The 21,195-nt window shown below is 45.1% G+C and overlaps 1 protein-coding gene across 6 annotated transcripts in view; it reads right to left on the bottom strand.

Moving 5' to 3' along the window:
• The window catches only part of foxp2 (forkhead box P2), a 460,612-nt gene that overhangs the window by 369,689 nt on the left and 69,728 nt on the right, over positions 1–21,195 (bottom strand). For 5 of the 6 annotated variants that reach the window (XM_038780768.1, XM_038780769.1, XM_038780767.1 and 2 more), the window contains exon 2: positions 20,764–20,941. In XM_038780768.1, the coding sequence (XP_038636696.1) occupies positions 20,764–20,931 (168 nt within the window). In that variant the 5' untranslated portion in view covers positions 20,932–20,941. Of the gene's footprint in view, positions 1–20,763; positions 20,942–21,195 lie in introns of those variants that run through there. The other variant, XM_038780772.1, reaches the window with a different exon arrangement.

The raw sequence follows: 21,195 nt of genomic DNA, 5'->3' as shown, positions 1-21,195 counted from the left end.
CAGGGCTTATGCCCCTTCACAGGCAGTTTGTCCATGCATCAACATTCATATATGGAATAGCCATCGAATCAGGTGGCAAGGGGTCAGTTGGAGTACCAGAGTGATGGAGAACCACTCCTCCAGGCTTGATAGCAATGATTTGCCGGCAGGGTAGCACAGTGGTAGCACAGTTGTTTCACAGCTCCAGGGTCCCAGGTTCGATTCCCGTGGGTCACTATCTGCGCAGAGTCTGAATGCTTAGATATTTAGGGCTGGTTTAGCACACTGGGCTAAATAGCTGGCTTTCAAAGCAGACCAAGGCAGGCCAGCAGCACGGTTCAATTCCCATACCAGCCTCCCTGAACAGGTGCTGGAATGTAGCGACTAGGGGCTTTTCACATTAACTTCGTTGAAGCCTACTTGTAACAATAAGTGATTTTCATTTCATTTCATGTTCTCCCCGTGTCTGCGTGGGTTTCCTCCGAGTGCTCCGGTTTCCTCCCACAAGTCCAAAGATTTAGCTCAGTAGGCTAGACAGCTGGTTTGTAATGCAGAACAAGGTCAGCAGCGCGGGTTCAATTCCCATACCAGCTTACCCGAACAGGTACCCGAATGTGGCGACTAGGGGCTTTTCACAGTAAGTTCATACTTGAGACAATAAAACGTTATTATTAATATTAAGATGTGCTGGATTGGTCATGCTAAATTGTTCTTAATGTCCAAAAAGGTTGGGTGGGGTTACTGGTTACGAGGATAGGGTGGAGGTGTGGGCTTAGGTCGGGTGTTCTTTCCAAGGGCCGGTGCAGACTCGATGGGCCAAATAGCCTCCTTCTGCACTGTAAATTCTATGATTCCATGATTTTCTAAAAAAAAAAGCCTTTGAAAAATCCTTACCTTACACAGGTGGATACAGTGGTCTTCAGCGACTGCTGAAGAATGTCGGGTGGAGAAGGTCTTCCTCCTATCCACTCTGCAATATCAAATTTAACAGAAGGAGGTAAAAGAGATGTCTGTCCTTAATTTGCATACGTGAAGCCTTACATTTGCTTTAGGCTGCTGTCAGAGTTGCCTGCAAAACCGCCTGAAGCGATATTGTACCATGCATGTCCGAAGTATCTTTTGGGCATGGACACTAGCCCGAATGAGGTACAATTTCTCTCATTTAATATATAATTCAGCATTCCACTTGGAACGCTGATCGCTGAAGTGACTAGCTCTGGGTTTCTGAATTCAAGTTGTTGGTGTAAATTGAGAACAGTGATGCGTTGAACTGAACTAGAAGTCTTTCATAGGGGCCTCTATCAAATACTTTTGAGAAGTCCAGGTGTGAGGCTTTCCACAATCCTCGACAAGACAAGGGGATAGACAATTTTAATTGAACGGCAATAAAACCTGGGTGGTTACTTTAGCGGGTGACCAACCCAGGAAAGCTTATTTCACGGTGTACCAAAATACTACTGCTGCTGAAAATCTGAAATAAAATCTGAAAATATAGGGACTATTCAGCAGGTCAGTCAGCACCTGTGAGGAGTGAGACGAAAATAAACGTGTCAGGTTGATGATCTTTCTTCGGCTCGGGAAAACGTGATGTAATAGGTATTAAACGAGTGCAGAGGGAGGGGCGTAAAGAATAAAACGGCAAATCCTTGACTGGGTTCAGGACCGGAGAGATTAAAGGACAAATGGGGATGACAATGGGACAGGTAAATAATCAAAAGATGCGCCTAGAGGCGGTGAGAGTGGCAGTAGCAAACTCATTGGCTACAGTCCAGAGAAATGGGAGCGGTGGTTATGATCTGAAATTGTTGAATTCAGTGCTGTGCCTGGGAGGTTGTAAAGCGTCTAATCAAAAGATGAAGTGCTGTTCCTCAAACTTCTGCCGAGCTTCATCGGAATAGTGTAGGAGCTAAGGACAGAAAGGTCAGAGTGGGAGTGTGGTGAAGAATTAAAATGACAGTCTATCAGAAACTCAGGGTTATCTTGATCACTTAATCGGCATCTGGCCACCCCATCGCACTGCAGACCGTATCATAGCAGCAAATACAATACAGCAAATTGAAAGAGGTACAAGGAAGTCACTTGGAAGGAGCATTTGGAGCTTTTCACGTTGAGAACGGAGGGGGATGTCTTGCATTGACTTTGCTTGCACAGGAAGGTACTGTGGAGAGGAAAGTGTGGACCAGAGGGTCGTGGGGAGCACTGTTCATTTGGTATGTTGAAGGAAAAGGGAAGAAAATATGTGGAATATGTGTTTGGTGGCATCACGCTGGGGGTGGTGGAAATGGAGAGGGTTGGTCCATTGATGTGGATGTGGTGGCAGGTGAGGAGAAGGGGAATCCTATCATGTTACTGGGAGAGATGAGGGAAGTGTCTGATCAAAAGCGCCGGAAAAAGAAGGGAGGTGGTCAGGGATCAGGGTGCAGGGAAAATCCTCTGTTGAGGAAAAATGGAAGACAGAATGAAAGCACTGGGAAAGAAGGTGGTATCATTAAAACAGAGGCAACAGAAACTAGAAGAATGTAATAGAGTCCTAAGGGGAGGCAGTGACATAGTGGTATTGTCACTGGACGAGTGGACCGGAGACCCAGAGTGGGTTCAAATCCCGCCATGGGAGTTGGTGAAATTTTAATTCAATAAAAAGAAATCTGGAATTGAAAGTCTAAAGATGACCATGAAACCATTGCCGATTGTCGTAAAAACCCATCTGGTTCACTGATGACCTTCAGGGAAGGAAATCTGTCGTCCTTACCTGGTCTGGCCTACATGTGACTCCAGACCCACAGCAATCTTAGTGATTCTTAACTGCCCCCTCAAGGGCAATTAGGGATGAACAATAAATGCTGGCACAGCCTGCGGCGCCCACGTCCCATGAACAAATTTTAAAAGAAGCTTTTTTATGTCCAAGCAGCAAGTTGAAAATCTTCCACAAGGAAGTTTGTCAGAAATTATCCATGAAATATTGTGCCTTCCCCGGTGGCAGGTTTGATGATGGAGGGTCATTTAATCAATGGGGAGTCGTCAGTGAGGACACAGTCACCTTCCTGCTCACACCCCAGCTGAATCCATGGTGGGACCGCTGGTGGATACTCTTTCCACCCTGCCATCAATTGAGGCTTTTGAGGGCAGCACGGTGGTGCAGTGGGTTAGCATTGCTGCCTCATGGTGCTGAGGTCCCAGGTTCGATCTCGGCTCTGGATCCATGTGGAGTTTGCACATTCTCCCCGTGTTTGCGTGGGTTTCGTCCCCACAACCCAAATGATTAGGTGGATTGAAATGAAATGAAAATGAAAATCGCTTATTGTCACAAGTTGGCTTCAAATGAAGTTACTGTGAAAAGCCCATAGTCGGGGAGGCTGGTACAGGAATTGAACAATGCTGTTGGCCTGCCTTGGTCTGCTTTCAAAGCCAGCAATTTAGCCCAGTGTGCTAAACCAGCAAACCGCTAAATTGCCCCTTAATTGGAAAAAATGAATTGGGTACACTATATTAATTTTTTTTTAAATTTTAAATGGAGGCTTTTGAGTGGACATTCCAATTCCACTGTTGCTGGTATAAACCCAGTGGTGGGTGGGCAGAGGACTTTCCATGCAGGGAACATGACAGGCAAATTCTGGCATGCTTGCTTCTGTGCTTCAAAGGGGGCCTCCCTCATTCAAAGGCAATTGGTGCCTGCTTCAGGGTCCCAGCATCAGGGTAGGAGTTTCCCACTGGGATCCATACCCCGGCCCTTGCTGCTGTAACCCTGCCCCGTCATCATACACATGGTTCCCTCCTCTATCCTGCCGGTACCCTACCGGTACTACCACAGGAGGCCTCATGTGGTAGTATCAGCAGCAGCCATCGCCTACCTGATGCTGATGTTGCTGGCCATTGGCAGGACATCTGCCCCCGGTGCCCTTGCTCCCTGGGGTAGGCCTGTCACTGGCCTGATATGTACCCGAGTGTCACAAGATGGGGCAGGCCTTCTCAAAAATAGGCAATGCGGAAACTTGTTGCCTCTCCAGGCAATGGCCAAGCTCCTTGTACTGCTCCCTGCCCCTACCCACCTCCACAAGATTCTACTGTACATTGTTATCCTGAATAAAAATTCATGCTGTTTACTTGGGGTGGGATGTTCACTCCCCTACCCCCCCCCCCCCCCATGACCAACCAGCAGAGGTGGCCGCCATTGACTGGCGGTGTCCCGTTGATGGTTACAACTTTTCCCGTGGCCAGGGGGAGTCACCACCGGCAAGATTGGGAAATGCAGCCAGGGGGAAGGGTCGGAAAATCTCGGATTTGCTTATTGTTGCACAGATAATCCCAAGTTTCCTAATAATCAATTCCATCATTCTATTGACACTGAAGCAAGAACAATGGGTCTTTAATGGCTTGCATCTATTTTGTCATTTAGTTTGAAAATTGGCACTATTCACAGGTATGGTAATATCATTGTTATTCAACAGAACTAGGAATCCAGAGGTCTGGACTAATGGTCCGGAGACACAAGTTCAAATCTCAGCAAGGCCACTGGGGAATTGAAATTCAGTTGATTAAATATATCTGAAATAAAACCAAATATGAGGAATGAAAGTGAACCCTCGGAAAGCAACAAATCCTGACTGAGTCCCTGATCCTGCGCGGACCAACTGACAGGTGTTGTTCGCGGACATCTTCAACCTTTCCCTACTCCGTTCTGAGGTACCCATCTGCTTCAGAAAGATTACTGTCATACCAGTGCCAAAAAAGAACCAGGCAATGTGCCTCAATGACTACTGTCCGATGGCTTTGACATTGATCATTATGAAGAGCATCGAGAGCTTGGTCATGAGGCGCATCAACGCCATACTCCCAGAATGCCTTGATCCACTGCAATTCGCATACCGCCACAACCGGTCCACAGCAGACGCCATCTCCCTGACCCTACACTCATCCCTGGAGCATCTCGACAACAAGGACTCCTACGTCACACTCCTATTTATTGACTACCGCTCCGCTTTCAACACCATAATCCAAGCCAAGTTCATATCAAAGCTCCAAAACCTGGGACTTGGCTCCTCCCTCTGCAACTGGATCCTCGACTTCCTGACCCATAGACCACAATCAGTAAGGATAAACAACAACACCTCCTGCAGGACAGTCCTCAATATGGCGCCTACTGTATACCCTATACACACAAGTATGTTGCAAAATTCGGCTCCAACTCTACAAGTTTGCTGATGGCACACCTGTAGTGGGTTGGATCTTAAACAATGATGAGCCAGAGTGCAGGAGGGAGATAGAGAACCTAGTGGAGTGGTGTAATGACAACAACCTTTTTCTCATTCAGCAAAAGTAAGGAGCTGGTTGTTGAGTTCAGAAAGCGAGTGTCATATACACCCTGGTCTGCATCAATGATGCAGTTGGTTGACAGCTTCAAATTCCTAGGTGCGCACATCACCAACAATCTGTCCTGGTCCACCCACATCAATGCTACAACCAATAAAGCACAACAGTGCCTTTACTTCCTCAGAAAACTAAGGAAATTTGGAATGACCACATTGACTCTTACCAACTTTTACTGACGCAGCATAGAAAGCAGCCGATCTGGCTGCATCACAGACTGGTATGGCAACTGCTCGGCCCAAGACCGGAAGAAACTACAGAGAGTCGTGAACACAGCCCAGTCCATCACACAAACCTTTCTCCCAGCCATTGACTTTGTCTACACCTCCTGCTGCCTTGGGAAAGCAGGCAGCGTAATTAAAGACACCCCCCCCCCCAACCTGGGTTATTCTCTCTTCCAACCTCTTCCATCAGGCAGAAGATGCAGAAGTCTGAAAACACGTACTAACAGATTCAAAAACAACTTCTTCTCCGCTATTACTAGCCTTCTGAATGGACTGAACTCTCCATGCATCTTCTCCACTGAGTAGCACTACACTCCGTATGCGTCACCCAATGTCTATATCTACATATATGTACATTGTGTATCTATCGTATGTCCTACGTTTATGATATATGGAGCGATCTGCCTGGTCTGCACGCAGAACAATACTTTTCGCTGTACCTCGGTACACGTGACAATAAATCTAAATCTAATGATACCATGTACCACTGAAGTGTCAGAAAATCCCTTGTGGTAAATCTGATATTCTTACCAGGTCTTGGACAGTCCCTGTTAAACCCAGAACTTCTACGGACTTGAAGGAAAAGGATATCAGAATCCTGGGAACACTACCTTCTGCAAATTCTCCTCCAAGCTACTCACAATCCTAACTTGGAACTGTTCCGCTATTCCTTCATTATCGCTGGGTCAAAATCCTGGAACTGTCTTCCTAACCGCACTGTAGATGTACCTACACTGCATGGATGACAATGGTTCAAGAAGGCAGCTCACCACCACCTTCTCAAGGGCAATTCAGGATAGGCACTAACCGAGCCAGCAATGTCCACATCCCATGAAAGAATATAAATAAAATCTGGCCTATCTGTGGCTCTAGACTCACAATGATATGGTTGACACTTAATTGCCCTCTGAAATTATCAACCAAGTCACTCAGCTGTATTCAAGGGGTTGGCGTGCTACCGTCATCTCATGTGTATTTAGGAATGGGCAATAAATGCTGCCCTTGCCGGTGGCACCAAAGTCACTCACTGATTGAGTAAAAAGCTATTCTTCCTTTCCAGAACACTAACCCCAACTAGCGTTCCTGAACTCTGTGCAGCAGATACCTCACAATGAATGAATGCCCTCATGCTATTTCAAATGGGTCTCTGGAATCAAAATAATATTATCCAGAATCCAAGCAGACTTTGAGCCGTGTTTTTAAAGATTGTGACAGAGGTCCATGAAGTTTTCACCTCATCATAACATGGAAAGCCAGCAAAGAAATGAATGAATGTGATGAATTTTGGGAGTGTAACTGATGTTGTGCGATTATGTCCTCTGGCTGTGATAATTGGCCTCCATCAGCGAGGCTCCTTGGTGGCAGATTCAGTTGAACATTGGCTTGATGCCAAGGAGCAGCTGTTCTCAACTTTTCCTTGGCCTTCAGTTCTTGTATTCATGTCAGAATCAATTCTGGGGCAATGTCTGATATTGAAAGTGGGAACGTCAACAGGATGCGCTGACATTAGCCAATTCAGGTATAGGTGCAGCTCCCTGAGGTACAGGTGTGCTGCAGTCTCCAATAGGGATTGCGTCATATCCACAGTTGTTTCATGTACACGTCATCATGTGCCAAGCACATGAAGCGATACACTGAGGTCTCCCTGATGGTATCTAAAATTATTCCTTAGCAACCAATATAATCTTCGCAAAATAAATTTCATATTCATGCATCGCATCAGATTCTAATCACTGCTTTACTTTTCCTTTGAAAAATTGCTCAAAGTAGAAACATTCTAAACCGCACAATATAACACATGGGACGGATTTTCCGAGATCGGGTACTATTATACTCTGGGGCAAATTCTCCACTGGTGGGATTTTCCATTCTGCCGGCAGCGCACCCCTGCCCCTGGGCACCCCCACACCCCTCCTGGCGCTGTAGGGGTGCCTACAATGGGAAAGCCCATTAGCCAGTTTCAGAATGGATACTTCCACTGCCAACAACGGCGTACAACTGAGAAACACGTGGCCTGTGTCATTTTTACTTTATAACCAGATGTATTTTCAGCACACGGTATAACATGTGTAATAAACACTTGTGGGATATGATTTACAATCCCACTTTCCTGTATGACCACCACAGGTGAGGTGCAGTCAAGCCAGCTCCCTTACATCAATCATATTACACAGGTTTTAGAACACAGAACATAGAACAGTACAGCACAGAACAGGCCCTTCGGCCCTCAATGTTGTGCCGAGCAATGATCACCCTACTCAAACCCATGTACACCCTATACCCATAACCCAACAACCCCCCCTTTAACCTTACTTTTTAGGACACTACGGGCAATTTAGCATGGCCAATCCACCTAACCCGCACATCTTTGGACTGTGGGAGGAAACCGGAGCACCCGGATGCTGATTATATTAAAAGGGGCACAGTCTTCATGAAGAAGTAGCCAGCAAAGTTGTAACTGTTTACAGATGATACAATGATGGAAATTACATTGGAATCTGGAACGTAAAGAGATGGAAATCCACCTGGGCAGTCATGAGCATTTTCAGGCTCATTATTGCCTTGACAATTACTCCCTTGCCCCTTGCAATTACCTTTAGCCGATCCCTAGGCAGCACGGTGGCGCAGTGGGTTAGCCCTGCTGCCTCTCAGCGCCGAGGTCCCAAGTTCAACCCCGGCTCTGGGTCACTGTCCGTGTGGAGTTTGCACACTCTCCCTGTGTTTGCATGAGTTTCGCCCCCACAACCCAAAGATGTGCGGGATAGGTGGATTGGCCATGCTAAATTGCCCCTTAATTGGAAAAAATGAATTGGGAACGCTAAATTAAAAAAAATATATTTAAAAAAAAACCTTTGACCTATCCCACAAATAACAGAACCAAATTCACTGCTATGAGGGAGAGAACTTGGGTAGCACACGTGGCTAACACTGTGGATTCACAGTGCCAGCGTCCCAGGTTCGATTCCCCTCTGGGTCACTGTCTGTGTGGAATCTGCACGTTCTCCCCGTGTCTGTGTGGGTTTCCTCCGGGTGCTGCGGCTTCCTCCCACAGTTCAAAGACGTGCAGGTTAGATGGATTGGCCATGATAAATTTCCCTTAGTGGCCAAAAAAGGTTAGGAGGGATTATTGGGTTACAGGGATAGGGTGGAAATGAGGGCTTAAGTGATTCGATTCAGACTCGATGGGCCGAATGGCCTCCTTCTGCACTGTATGTTCAATGTCTATGTTAAACCAGGTACAGCAGGTCTACATGCAAATAAGGACAACAAAGTTCAAGGTCCAGTTTTGGGCCAAGCAGGAATGTTCTGATTGGGATGGATATGGTCAGCATACCATAGGTTACATAATTAAACATGAGCGAGAGCCAATTACAGGCATGAGTCACATCGATCAGTCGCAGTACATTGTCGGAGATTGACCTCCGAACCTACACAAAGATACACCATTTCTCAGGCATCCTTCCTCTCCAGTGAGTGCGTCCTGGGTGCCATGACCCTGAAGCAATGGATGGCCTCCTCGTCACCCACTCCCTATTCTCCCCGAGCTTCTAGCTCTCTTGGGCTCTGTGGAATCAGCTCGTGCCACATCCTCATGAATGGCATCTAATTGTCCTCAGCTGAAAGTATCTATGCTGGGAGTCAGAAAGCAGATCAGATAGTCTAACACTGAGACTTGGCGCAAGGGAACGTAGACAAAGCTTATGCTTGAAGGCACTCCAGGGTGCCGTCGCTTTCACAAAGTTTTCTTCATAATAATTATAACATATCGTACAGAAAACCAAGCAGTGCCCTTCAGCCATTTCTATCCTTACAGCTGCGGATGAATGGTGCAAATAAACTGCGTCTTCATGCACCTGGCCTTTCGAGACCGAGAGATGTGTTTCCCAAAACTTAGTGACAGAATCGACCATTAGAAACACAAAACTCACTCAAGTTCGCTTGGTGTGCATGCTGATGATTTAGCATCTTATCAGCCTGTAGTCCAACACCCACAGGCTCTCAAGAGTCCTACAGGAGGTGGTGCATGCTAACGGAAACTCCTTATCGGAGGCCACGACCCAGGGCTGACGCGTACTGTCAACGAGCTCAGATAGAGACACAACTCAGTTGGAACTGTTAGTTGAATTCTCATGTGGGAGAGTGAGCGGGAGCAGGTGGTGGAGACAGTGTCAGCAATGGGGCTAGACTTTCCAAACTCCACTCAGTCGGATGCAGATGTTGAGCCTCTGGGACAGTTGATGAAGAGGAACATTCTGGAGCAATAACAGAAAATGAGTGAGGTGATTCAGCCTTTCCTGTCACACTGCACTTGCTCGAAGAGCGCCAGGAGAAGTTCATCTCAACCGTAAGTGCCGTGACGACAGTGACCTTTGCACCGATACCTATGTCCATGTAAAGAAGCCATGATGGGGAGATGCCGGCGTTGGACTGGGGTGAGCACAGTAAGAAGTCTTACAACACCAGGTTAAAGTCTAACAGGTTTGTTTCAAACACTAGCTTTCGGAGCGCAGCTCCTTCCTCAGGTGAATGTAAAGAAGGGCCTGGAGCAGCAGACATGGCAGTCGAATGTATGCATCCCTCACCAATAGTTTGCATACTCACAATGCCATCATTACCAAGTCTTAGCGCTTCACCACTCATGTGCAGCAGAGTGTTCTCCAGCTTAATGTTAGCACAGGAGTCCAGGCAAAACATTGAGAGTGAAGATGCAGAAAAGGGACATGGAAGGGAGGACTGTGCTCAATGCACTTCCACGTCTCACCCACCGTCTGCTCCACTCAATCAGTGTCCCAGCTTCTGGCTCCTGTTCTGACGGGGCAGCCTTTGGTGAAGCCCTCCAAGGCTCCAAAATCCATATCAAATCAGCCAAGAGCTTCTCAAGGAGGAGAGTTATAAACAGTCCGAACCTATCTTTGCTGGAAGCACAGGATTGCAAGAGCGACCCGGCAGCTGTGGGTGTGAACAATAGTGGCGGGGCTGGAGGAACCTGGTGCCGGCAAATGGAGGGCTGCCATTGCCGCTGCCGCCAAACACAGCGCTTGCAGGGGGGCGGGAGGGGGGGGGGGAGGGGAGAATCCCGGCGAGAGTTAATGGGGGCGTTTCTCCAATATGGAGCCCAAGTGTTCGCGCCGTCGTGAACGCCGTCGTGTTTCACAACGGCACAAACCAGGACCGGGTACGACTGATTCTGGCAGGGCCAGCATGGGGCTGGAGCAGTTCACGCTGCTCCAGCCTCCTTTCGTGGCACTAAATGGGCACCGCGCCAACCCGCGCATGCGCGGGGTACTTCTTTACCGCACCGGTCCCGACTCAACATGGAGTCAGTGTTCAGGGGCCGGTCATGCCAGAAAGTAGGCCCAGGGAGGGGGAGAGGCCGGTCCGCCGATCGGTATGCCCTGATCGCGGGCCAGATCCCATCGGAGCCCCCCCCCCCCCCCCCCCCCCCCCCCCCCCCCCCCCCCCCCCCGGTGAAGGAGCCCCTCTCCCCCCCCCACAGGCCATCCCCCGACCGTTCTCGCAGAGTTCCCACCGACAGCGACCGGGGTGAACGGCGCCAGTGGGACTCTGTCGTATTGGCATGGCCGCTCGGCCCATCCGGGCCGGAGAATTGGCAGCCCCGCCGATTCCAACGGCCGGCGCCGCGCCAAACGCGCCAGCAGAAATGGCGGCAATTCTCCGCACCACGAGAATCACGCGCTGGCGTCGTGGCGTGGTTGTGGCGATTCTCAGGCCCAGCGCAGGGCTCGGAGAATCGCGCGCCGGTGTCGTGGCGCGGTTGTGGCGATTCTCAGGCCCAGCGCGGGGCTCGGAGAATCGCCTCCATTCTTTCAAGTCCAATATGTCTCTTCTTCAAAATGTGTTTTTTCAGCATTTTCTGTTTTTATTTCAGAGTTGCAGCATCCACAGTAAAGAATTGGAATTACACAATGGTAAGTGCATGGGATGGTTAACTCGGCGCTAGATTGTTAGGTTTCAGCTTAATTTTTCTGTCAGAGCAAAGCTGTTTATTTGAATCATTTTACATATTGTCCATTTTATGCCTGCTACCTGCCTGCGACCTGGCAACCAACTTCTCACTTGGAATAAATAGTAAGAGGAGACTTAACGATAAGGAATGGGTGTTTATACCGGGACGCTTTGTTGATTGTAGTTTTGTTCTATACTGGGAGATTGGAGGCCAGATTTTGGCAGCCCAGATGAGTTCACTCTTTCACCCTAGCTGAAGCGTGCCAAAATTAGACAGGCGTGTGTGCCGCTGCTGGAGCCCTGGCTGAATCAATTCCCTGATCCTTGTCCAGCTACATGTTTCTCCTCCTTTTTCTCGGAGGAAACAGAGGGTTGAATTCTCCACCTCGCGACGCCGGGAACGCGAGTTGCGATCGGGTGGAGAGTCTGGTGTCTAACCGAAATTGAGGGACGAGCCCGGCACCGATTCTGGTGGCTGCAGTGAGAGTGTGGTAAGTGGAGCGGTTAAAAACAGCTCCAGTTGCCAGCCTCCTTGGCGCTATCCCCAGCCCCAGTGGTTAGAACTCCCGCTGGACCGGGAATCTCTCGGAATTCGTGCCAGCAGAGAGCTGACCCATGCGCATATCCTGACGCGCTTACCGAATTGTGCCCCCAACGAGAGTGTGAAACGCATGTAGTTCAGTCCCGGCGTCAATACTCCCAAATAGAGAATTTTGCCCAGAGTGTTCAATGCCTTCCTCTTCCTGGAGCTCCTGTCCTTACCGATCACAAGGCTCACCAACCATTTATTGTTCTGGAATAGCTGGACCAGCGCATACTGGAGGGTGCCCGAGGATCGGTGATAGCTTTGGTAGTCAGGTGGTTTTGACTGAATTACTCCTGAGCACCATGGACTGCTACAGGATCGAAGTATCATCATGGGAACTCCATAGGAATCTTTCATAAACATGGAAGATGACCATCATTGGCAAGTCATGTTGCAGCTGTATAGAAACTTAGTTCGGCCACACTTGGAGTATAGCGTTCAATTTTGGTCATCACACTACCAGAAGGATGTGGAGGCATTACAGAGAGTGCAGAAGAGATTTACCAAGATGTTGCCTGGTATGGAGGACATAAGCTATGAGGAGAGGTTGAATAAACTTGGTTTGTTCTCACTGGAACAACGGAAGTTGAGGGGCGACCTGATAGAGGTCTACAAAATTATGAGGGGCATAGACAGAGTGGATAGTCAGAGACTTTTTCCCAGGGTAGAGGGGTCAATTACTAGGGGGCATAGGTTTAAGGTGCGAGGGACAATGTTTGGAGGAGTTTTTTTACACCGAGGGTAGTGGGTGCCTGGAACTCGCTACCGGAGGAGGTGGTGGAAGCAGGGACAATAGTGACGTTTAAGGGGCATCTTGACAAATACATGAATAGGATGGGAATAGAGGGATATAGACCCCGGAAGTGTGGAAGATTTTAGTTTTGATGGGCAGCATGGAGGGCCGAAGGGCCTGTTCCTGTGCTGTACTTTTCTTTGTTCTTTGTATTTTGCAGTTTAAAATGAGCTGCCCATTGATGGATAAGCAGCCTTTATTGTGAACAAAGACTTTAGTGATCTGGGGCTGGGCTAACACACGTGCACTATCGATGACTCACTGGACCAGTGAATACCAATCAGAGTCAAACAGTCATTCTGACTGGACTTGCTGGTTGAAAATTGCACATAATTCCAGGTCCTGACATGCACGGTACTGTTCACCTGGTTGACGCATTAGTGGGCAGCAGCTTGCAAAGTTCTGCAAATGCCTCCTGCCGATCTCTGGATGGAGTAAGAGGCGAAGAAATTAAGGGTAATGACTACTCTTACAGCATACCCACCTACTCCACTTTACATGACGTCTTCTTCCTGTGTAAATGTCAGCGGCTACCTTACACGATACCCTGAGCCTTTTGAGGCACTCATCCCTGGACATGTCCAGGAAGCTGACCCTCTGACTAAATCCAGTCTTCGCACTATTGCCTCCTGTAAGTTGCAGCACCTTTCAGTACCTTTCTCCTATCGAGCAGCGGGGTCTTACCTGAGGTCCAAGGCAAAGCTGTACCCCTGCTGCAATGATGTTTTACAGATGCTAAATGTTGATCAGACAAAACTCCAAAGTAGTAGAAATGATCTCCAAGAACAAATTCTTCGGCACATAGGCAGGACGGTAGTTGTGATGCCTGTCTACTTCCAGAATATTTGGCCTGTTGTTTGTTCAGTCTTTCAATTCTTAATGTCCTCTTACTTAACTTTCACTGGTAAGCTCCAGGAAATCTGGAAAACCCTCACCATTCAATTTCAAAGAAAAAACACTTAGAACGGCAGCCAATTGCCTTTTGTATACTGTGTGATGATTGGAAACACACACCCCCCACCCCCAGGTAGCTGAATGCACTGAAATTAAAGCTGAAAATCAATAGGTTGCTGCCAAAAATTTTAATTCTTTCCGCCTGCTCCTAAATCCACTCATCTATTCAGGTAAAAATGTCTCTCAAATTGTCCCTGGTAACCTTCTACCCTGGTAAGAGCAGTGTTTCCTTTCTTGTGACCAACCTCTTTCATTCCTGCAACAAAAATGAGTAAATGAGGTGAAGGCGAGCAACTCAGAGGTATGTGCCTTGTATGATGGGAAAGCGGAAGTGAGAGGTTTAGATGCTGTTCTGTCGAATTGGAGCATGCTTTAGTGCAATGCAAAGCAGTGATTGCTGTTAGTGTGGTTGGAAGCAACAATGTAAGATTCTGACTGACTGCCTCACCAACACCCCAAACCAGAGTGCATTTCGAAGGATAACGTTTGGTAATTCCTTCAAGTGTGTGAAGAGCACTGGTGTTCAGGGTATCGAAGGAAGACGAAACGAGAGACATTTTTCTTACTTTGACTGCTCCGATCAGTTTCTCAATAATGAGCGGCATTGATACTGATCTGCAATTCTGGAGATAAAATATCTAACACTCTATGCTTGAGACACCTCCTTCCCTACGCCATGGGTAATATTTTTGGAAGGTTTCTGGTCATAGATGCCCAGGATGTGGAGATGCCAGCATTGGACTAGGGCGGGCACATTAAGAAGCTTTACAACACCAGGTTAAAGGTTTGTTTGGTTTAGCACAGTGGGATAAACAGCTGGCTTGTAATGCAGAAACAATGCCAGCAGCGCGGGTTCAATACCGGTACCGGCCTCCCCGAACAGGCGCTGGAATGTGGCAACTAGGGGCTTTTCACAGTAACTTCATTGAAGCCGACATGTGACAATAAGCGATTATTATTATTATTACTTGCTTTCGGAGTGTAGCTGCTTCATCAGGTGACTCCGAAAGCTCGTGATTCCAAACAAACCCTTTGGACTTTAACCTGGTGTTGTAAGACTTCTTAGTATAGACATCCAGGATACTGCCCCTTCTTTGCACTATTTCATCCAGAAGGATTTAAAAGCTCCACACGTGACAAATTGTGACATTTTCTTCTTTGGTTCCGTGTTATGCTTTGGCTGTCCCTGAGCCAACTCATCCGGAGTTAAACATTCTTGAAATGTGGCACAACGACATTGTTTAGACATGCAGACAAGTTGACAACAGACAAAGTGAGCAAAACAGCGTTCATTACTTACCTGTCCAGCTAGTTGGAGCTAGATTTTAAAAGCTCCACTCCAATTTCCATGCGCCCCAGCAGATGACGCCCATTTTCTGAGTCAGGCCAATCGCCACTCCAATGGCTCTGCCACTGAGCTCATCAAGGAAATGCTCATGTGAATACCCAAACCTACCATCAGCAGGTGCAGCTATTTTCCACTGGCATGAAAGTGGAGCAGTGTTAAAATGTCGTTAATCACTGGGTAGGATTTCATGACAAGAAGGTTAATTTGCACTTGACACAGCTTGCCTGTCCCAGGTGTAAACAGAGAGGTTTGCCTTAAACGCAAGCAAACTTGAGGTGCCTACTCGGTCATGATTGTATGAAAGACATGGCCCACCACATCGCTTCAGCTTTGGACACAGTTAACTGACAAGGGATTGACCATATTGACCAAGTCCGCAGTCTGAACCTATCACCTTCAAGAGAAAAAATGGATTTATTTGCTGCTTTGCAAACTGGTTTACCATATACCATCATCTGGTGCAGATAGATTCACTGAACTGTTCAAGTTGCCAAAGAGGGCTCATGATTAAAGCTGTAATGATCCTTTTTTCCAGCTACCTGCTTGTTTTTGATCCCGTGTAATTGCAATTTCAAGCAGGTGAATCTTTATAACTAAAGAGAGGTTGCTATCCTATACAGTGTAGATGGATAGGCAACATTATGGTCAATCTTTCTTGATAGAGCTATTACTTGGATCTTGTCAGCACTGAAGATATACACCATTTATCCAGCCACTGTCTAATTTTGTCTACATCCACCTGCAGTGATTCAGATTCTACTTGATTTCAGATGAGAACTAAACTGCTCTCCAGAGAGCGGTGTCATCAGCAAGGAGAACAATGTTACTTTTGCTGATACCCATCAGATCATTAATGAAGATGTAAAACAGAACGAGATCAAGCATAATTTTCAAATTGACCTCTATGTAGATATTGCAGAAAGACAAGAAATATCCATTTATAATGATCTGATGTTTGCTTCCTCAAAGTCAGATATCCATTTCAGCAATTCATCAGACTCGTTGCAAAAAGTACATTTGTTTTAAACGAGGCAGTAACACCACCACGTCCTATCATACAGTCTTCACTATTGCTGGAACTTTCTGTTGGCTAATCAGAAAATTTTGAGACTGTCAGCATGCGGTTAAAATGTTGCGACGGTTTTTTGATTGGTGGAGATTTTGAAGCCCCCCAGCCCAGTAGAGACAGGGTTCAGATGCCCTGTATCTTCCTTGGGACCTACCACTGAATGACTGGAGTGCCGCCGTGTATCAGCTGATATGCAAATGTTCAAGTCCAATATGCAAATGAAGACCACAGGTATCCATTGTCATTTAGAACAACACTCCAGTGCTTGTGCCTTGCACACTCTTCCCTGTATCATCGGAGGGTCCAGACAGACACAAGCTCAGCAAATAAACTTTCATTTATTATTATGGAGATGACAGAAAAATGTGTGCTCCTCTGAGCTTCAAGAGAACCAAAGTTGCTGGCTAATGTTCAATGTTCCCTACAATTTTAATTTGTTGTGCTTGACCTGTCGATTGCAATATCCAGAACATTAAGGAAACAGCCTTACGCCTGTGCCGTTTCGAGGCTACAGTGCTCTCGGTGTTGTTTACCTTGAAGTAAGAAATGGATCAGAGTCTAGCTGGGACAATGACTGCATCATACAAGAGGTGGGTACCAAATACCTTGGTCAACATGACCTTCAAGATCAGAATTGATTACCCAACGAAGATGGAGAGTTTTTTTAAAATATTTATCCCCAAAATTAGCCTTGGACTTTAGATTTGGTTTTTCGCTATTACATGGTAGCTGGGAAGGTACATGGTATCGTGATGTGAGGCATAAGGAATGATAAACCAACCCGTCTTTTCGTGTGTCTGCCTGGCATTTTTGTACATCTGTACACTTTTTGTGTGGGAATTATTTTGATGGCTCCCCAAATCGTTTGTGGAAGATTCTTTTTCGTTTTCACGTGCATGCCAGTTTATTTTCAGCAGCATGAAAGAAAATTTTTAATGCTGAAAAATACACGTTTTGAAGACAAAAAACATTTTCACAATTTTGTCAAATTAATAGAAAATCAGCAATTTGTGTGATAAAATTGGGGAACATAAAGTATTTATAAATTGTTGCTGTTGTCACATTTAATGGTTAAGGCTCTAGTATTGGGGAGACTCCTAACTACATTTAAATTTCACAGATACGCAATTATATTCTCTGCACCTTATAAGGAGCAGGAAAAAAAGAGATCTAAAGAGTTTTAGGCTGATGGAAAGCAGATACAAGTTTCTTCTCAAGTCTGAACAATGCAAAACAGTGGTCCTGTCAGAATGTTGAATGCCTCTCAGGTGGTGGGTGTAGGCACCATATGAAGGGCATTAAGAAGGAGATACATTTCTGTTTTAACCTAGCTGTCTTAACTGATAACCAGGGTCCTTTATATTATTTTCTCAAGGTCGTGATCACTGTTCATATGTGAACACAAATACTTTGGTTCAAAGTGATTCTAGACTGCTCTGTAAATATTTTACAACTAATTCAGGTAACACGCATGTGCAAGCTCATCAAACCTGGCTGTGTTTCATGTTATAGCTGTGCATCTCCCCAACCTCCAGGAAAGCTACATAAATCTGCTGACAAAGTGGCATTTTGAAACGCTTAAGAGATGAAACAAGGAAAGTGCATTAAGTAAAGGTTTCATTGTTTTCCTTGAAATAGAGTTTTTCCCATTACTTACTGACGGTTTTCTTTCAGGCATTAAGGCTAATACCTTCACATCATGTGCCAAATTATCTTCAAGTGACACAAATGTACCTCTTCTCTTTCTCAATAGCACTAACCTTTCAAACGAGTGGAGGCTCTTCTATTTCATTCTCCTAGATTGTAACCAAATAGGAATGATATTTGATTTGAATTAAAGGTTGTCTAATTCTCTGGAATGGTTGTAATTAGATTAACAGATGAAAGAGCTTGAATTTGGGTACTTTGATTGCCCTATCAGGTTTACACATTAGACAGTTTTTTTCAAAACCAACGAGTTCATCAAATTGTAGAAGTCAAAAAAGGTCATCCAGCCATCGCGCTCAGCCAATTATTGTGTCACCTTTACGTTCAGAATGTACACATAACATGTTCATCCTTTTGTGCCAAGGTAGTGTCATCTACACCTGTCAAATCAATTATTTGTCCATATTCAGTAGGAGACAATCGTTTCTGTACATTAACAAGTCTAAATATTAACCAGTTAGTTTTAAGTGTATACCCTCACCTTAGCTGTGAATCATGCCCTCTTGATCTCTTCCTTTAGAAACACACAGTGCAGCAAATTAAATCAAAGTTCTCCCCCATCCATTTAAGGATGTGTTATTTCTATAAACAAATCCTTTTCAATGCCATATGCCTTTTGTTATCAGCAGTGGCTAGAACCACAATAACAAATAGGCATTTCAGAATAAAAAGCATTATGTTAAAAAATACAGTGAGGCCAAAAGTGGAATTCATGTGATCAATATTAATGATATCTCGTTTTGAATAAATTATAGACAAATACTTTACTTTTTTAACACATTCTTGGAATCTTAGAGAAAAAACAGTAGAAAGCCTTTATACTTGAGTTTGTCAGCTTAACTGGTATAAATATCATGAGATGAAATGTTCCTAACACAGATTGAATTAAGATCTTTACAACAATAATTGATGATTGCTACAAGGGGAAAAAAATATCAGCTAAAATTTCCAAAATGCTCCATTGAAGTCTAACTTAACCCAACCTAATCTGATCGATTGCATATGTCTGTTACAACTCAGTTTCAAATTAGTCAATTAGAACATGATAAAAAGCTATGAACAATTTGTCAAAATACAAAAACGTATTTTTCTCAATCTCTGCATAAACATTTAGTGAATCAAAATGGAAAATTGGGTAGGTTTGAACTGTAAATGTGTTTATCCAATCGATACTATTGTAATGGTGGGACTACCTACTGTATACTTGAACATCAAAGTTATATTTTTTCTTTTTGAACCTATAAATATTATTTTTTTAATTCAAGCAATCACTTTTTATATCTCAACAAAGGAAAGCAACCTTTTCCTAACATTCTGGCACCAATGCTTTACTACTGTTGATCTGCCAGTGTCCAACAATAACCCATCTATTGTTTATTCTGAATCTAGGATCAACAACATTGCAACAAAAATACTTTTTACATGTTGCCCTATGAAGCTTTGATGGCAACGGTGTGTTCTATTTTCCCTAAAATTATACTTTTAGAAAAATTTAATGAGAGTGTAAAAAATCTAATAATACGGAGCCGCTGTGCGTAAATAGGTTACGACTTACACAGTTAATTCCTGTGATTGTTTACTTTCAGTAATAATTTTGGTTAGTTTTCGAAAACGGATTAAAGCTAAGGATCTTTTATTTTTACAGCCATCATAGCACATGCTGGGATTGATTGCAACCCTGCCAGCCCAGTGTAATTCAGGGAATTAAAACCAAGTTGATTACCTTCTCGCTTTGAACTCAGCCTTCCCCATAATTTTAACTTGCAGTTTTCCAGAGGTGGTGGTAAAAGTGCCCACCTAAAGCAGGAGGGGATCTGATGAAATTTTGAATGTGACAGTCTTAATGTACCTGGACAGCATTTCAATTCGGGACCTGAGCAGAGAGGCCGCAAAGGCTTTCCTGCTCAGCTCAAAACAACTCAAAAGCCGTTCGGCAGACAAAAGGGACCCTCAATGATTATGACCAAGAATTTCCTTGGTGGGGCCAATAGGAACAGAAGTTTTCCTCGAGGCTCGTGAGGTAAGTTGTGGCCTCCCCCTCAGACTCGCCCCCACAACACCCCCCCCCCCCCCCCTCCCTCTCACTCCTTCCCGAGGGAACCTCACAAAACTCCAGCCCTTCACTTAACTGCAAGCTGGCCCAGTTGATATTTACTCCGCTACCCCTAATCCTGCCCAGAATAGGCAGGAAGTGGGCTGGCAGGTTCCAAGTGATATCCAAGAGTTAAAATACCCTAGGCCTGAAAATTGGGCTGGCGAGTGCTTTCCGCATTTGTCCATCTTCCCGCTTCACAGAATCCAGGGTTAAAATCAACCCAATTCATCAATTTAAAATCAAATCAATGTTCCCTCATCTCGAGTCTCATCCTTCATGACAAACACGTTCAGTTTATGTTTAAAATAGGTGAGAAATCAAATAATGTGGCCCTCTGGTGGAAAATAAGATATTACAACTGAAGTGTGCAAGACAAGAAGACTTATAAATAATAAAGCTGATTAGCATTACTTTATTTAAAATTAAGTAGGTAGATATTTATCAGCAATAATGCATTATTATTAGATCATATCATTAAAATCCAATGCTCTCAGACAACAAGAATGTCTGCATAATGGAGAATAATTAATGTGAAATTTGTTTTCAACACTAAAGCTTAAAATCACCAGGAGCGTTCAGAACATATCTTACTGTCTCAAAAGATAGCTTTTGCATCAGACAATACGAAAGATGTGATGAAAACGAAAGAAGAACGTCTTAAGGAAAACAAAACTTACCTGCTGTTGTTGCAGATGCAGTAGTTCTACTGTGCTTATTTCACCACTAGTGTCACCACTTGATCTTCCATCTCTGCTGCCAGCATCTAATTGGCTGCTTAGAGTGCTCATTCCATTTTGATTCATTGAACTGTTGCTTATTGTCTCGGTCGCGGATTCTTGCATCATGACTTAATACCTAAAAGTGATTAAGAAGCATCAATTAACACTCTCGTTACACCTTTACACTTCCATTATCAAGATGGTCCCATTCTGCCAATTACAGAGGCAGTCCCAGAACAGAAGTGAATAACGTGGTACAGTCTTCCAACAAATAAACGTCTCAAAGAACTGCCTAGTTGTTTTTTTTTCCTTAAAGTGTATGTGACACATTTTATGTTTCTGAATTTTAAGCTCACATAACCTTGGTCTTTTTTTCTTCTGAACTGCAAA

Source organism: Scyliorhinus canicula, chromosome 20 (genome assembly GCF_902713615.1).
Source record: "Scyliorhinus canicula chromosome 20, sScyCan1.1, whole genome shotgun sequence".
NCBI lineage: Eukaryota > Metazoa > Chordata > Chondrichthyes > Carcharhiniformes > Scyliorhinidae > Scyliorhinus > Scyliorhinus canicula.
Note: the sequence above shows the minus strand (reverse complement) of the source record. Positions and strands in the feature narration are given on the sequence as shown.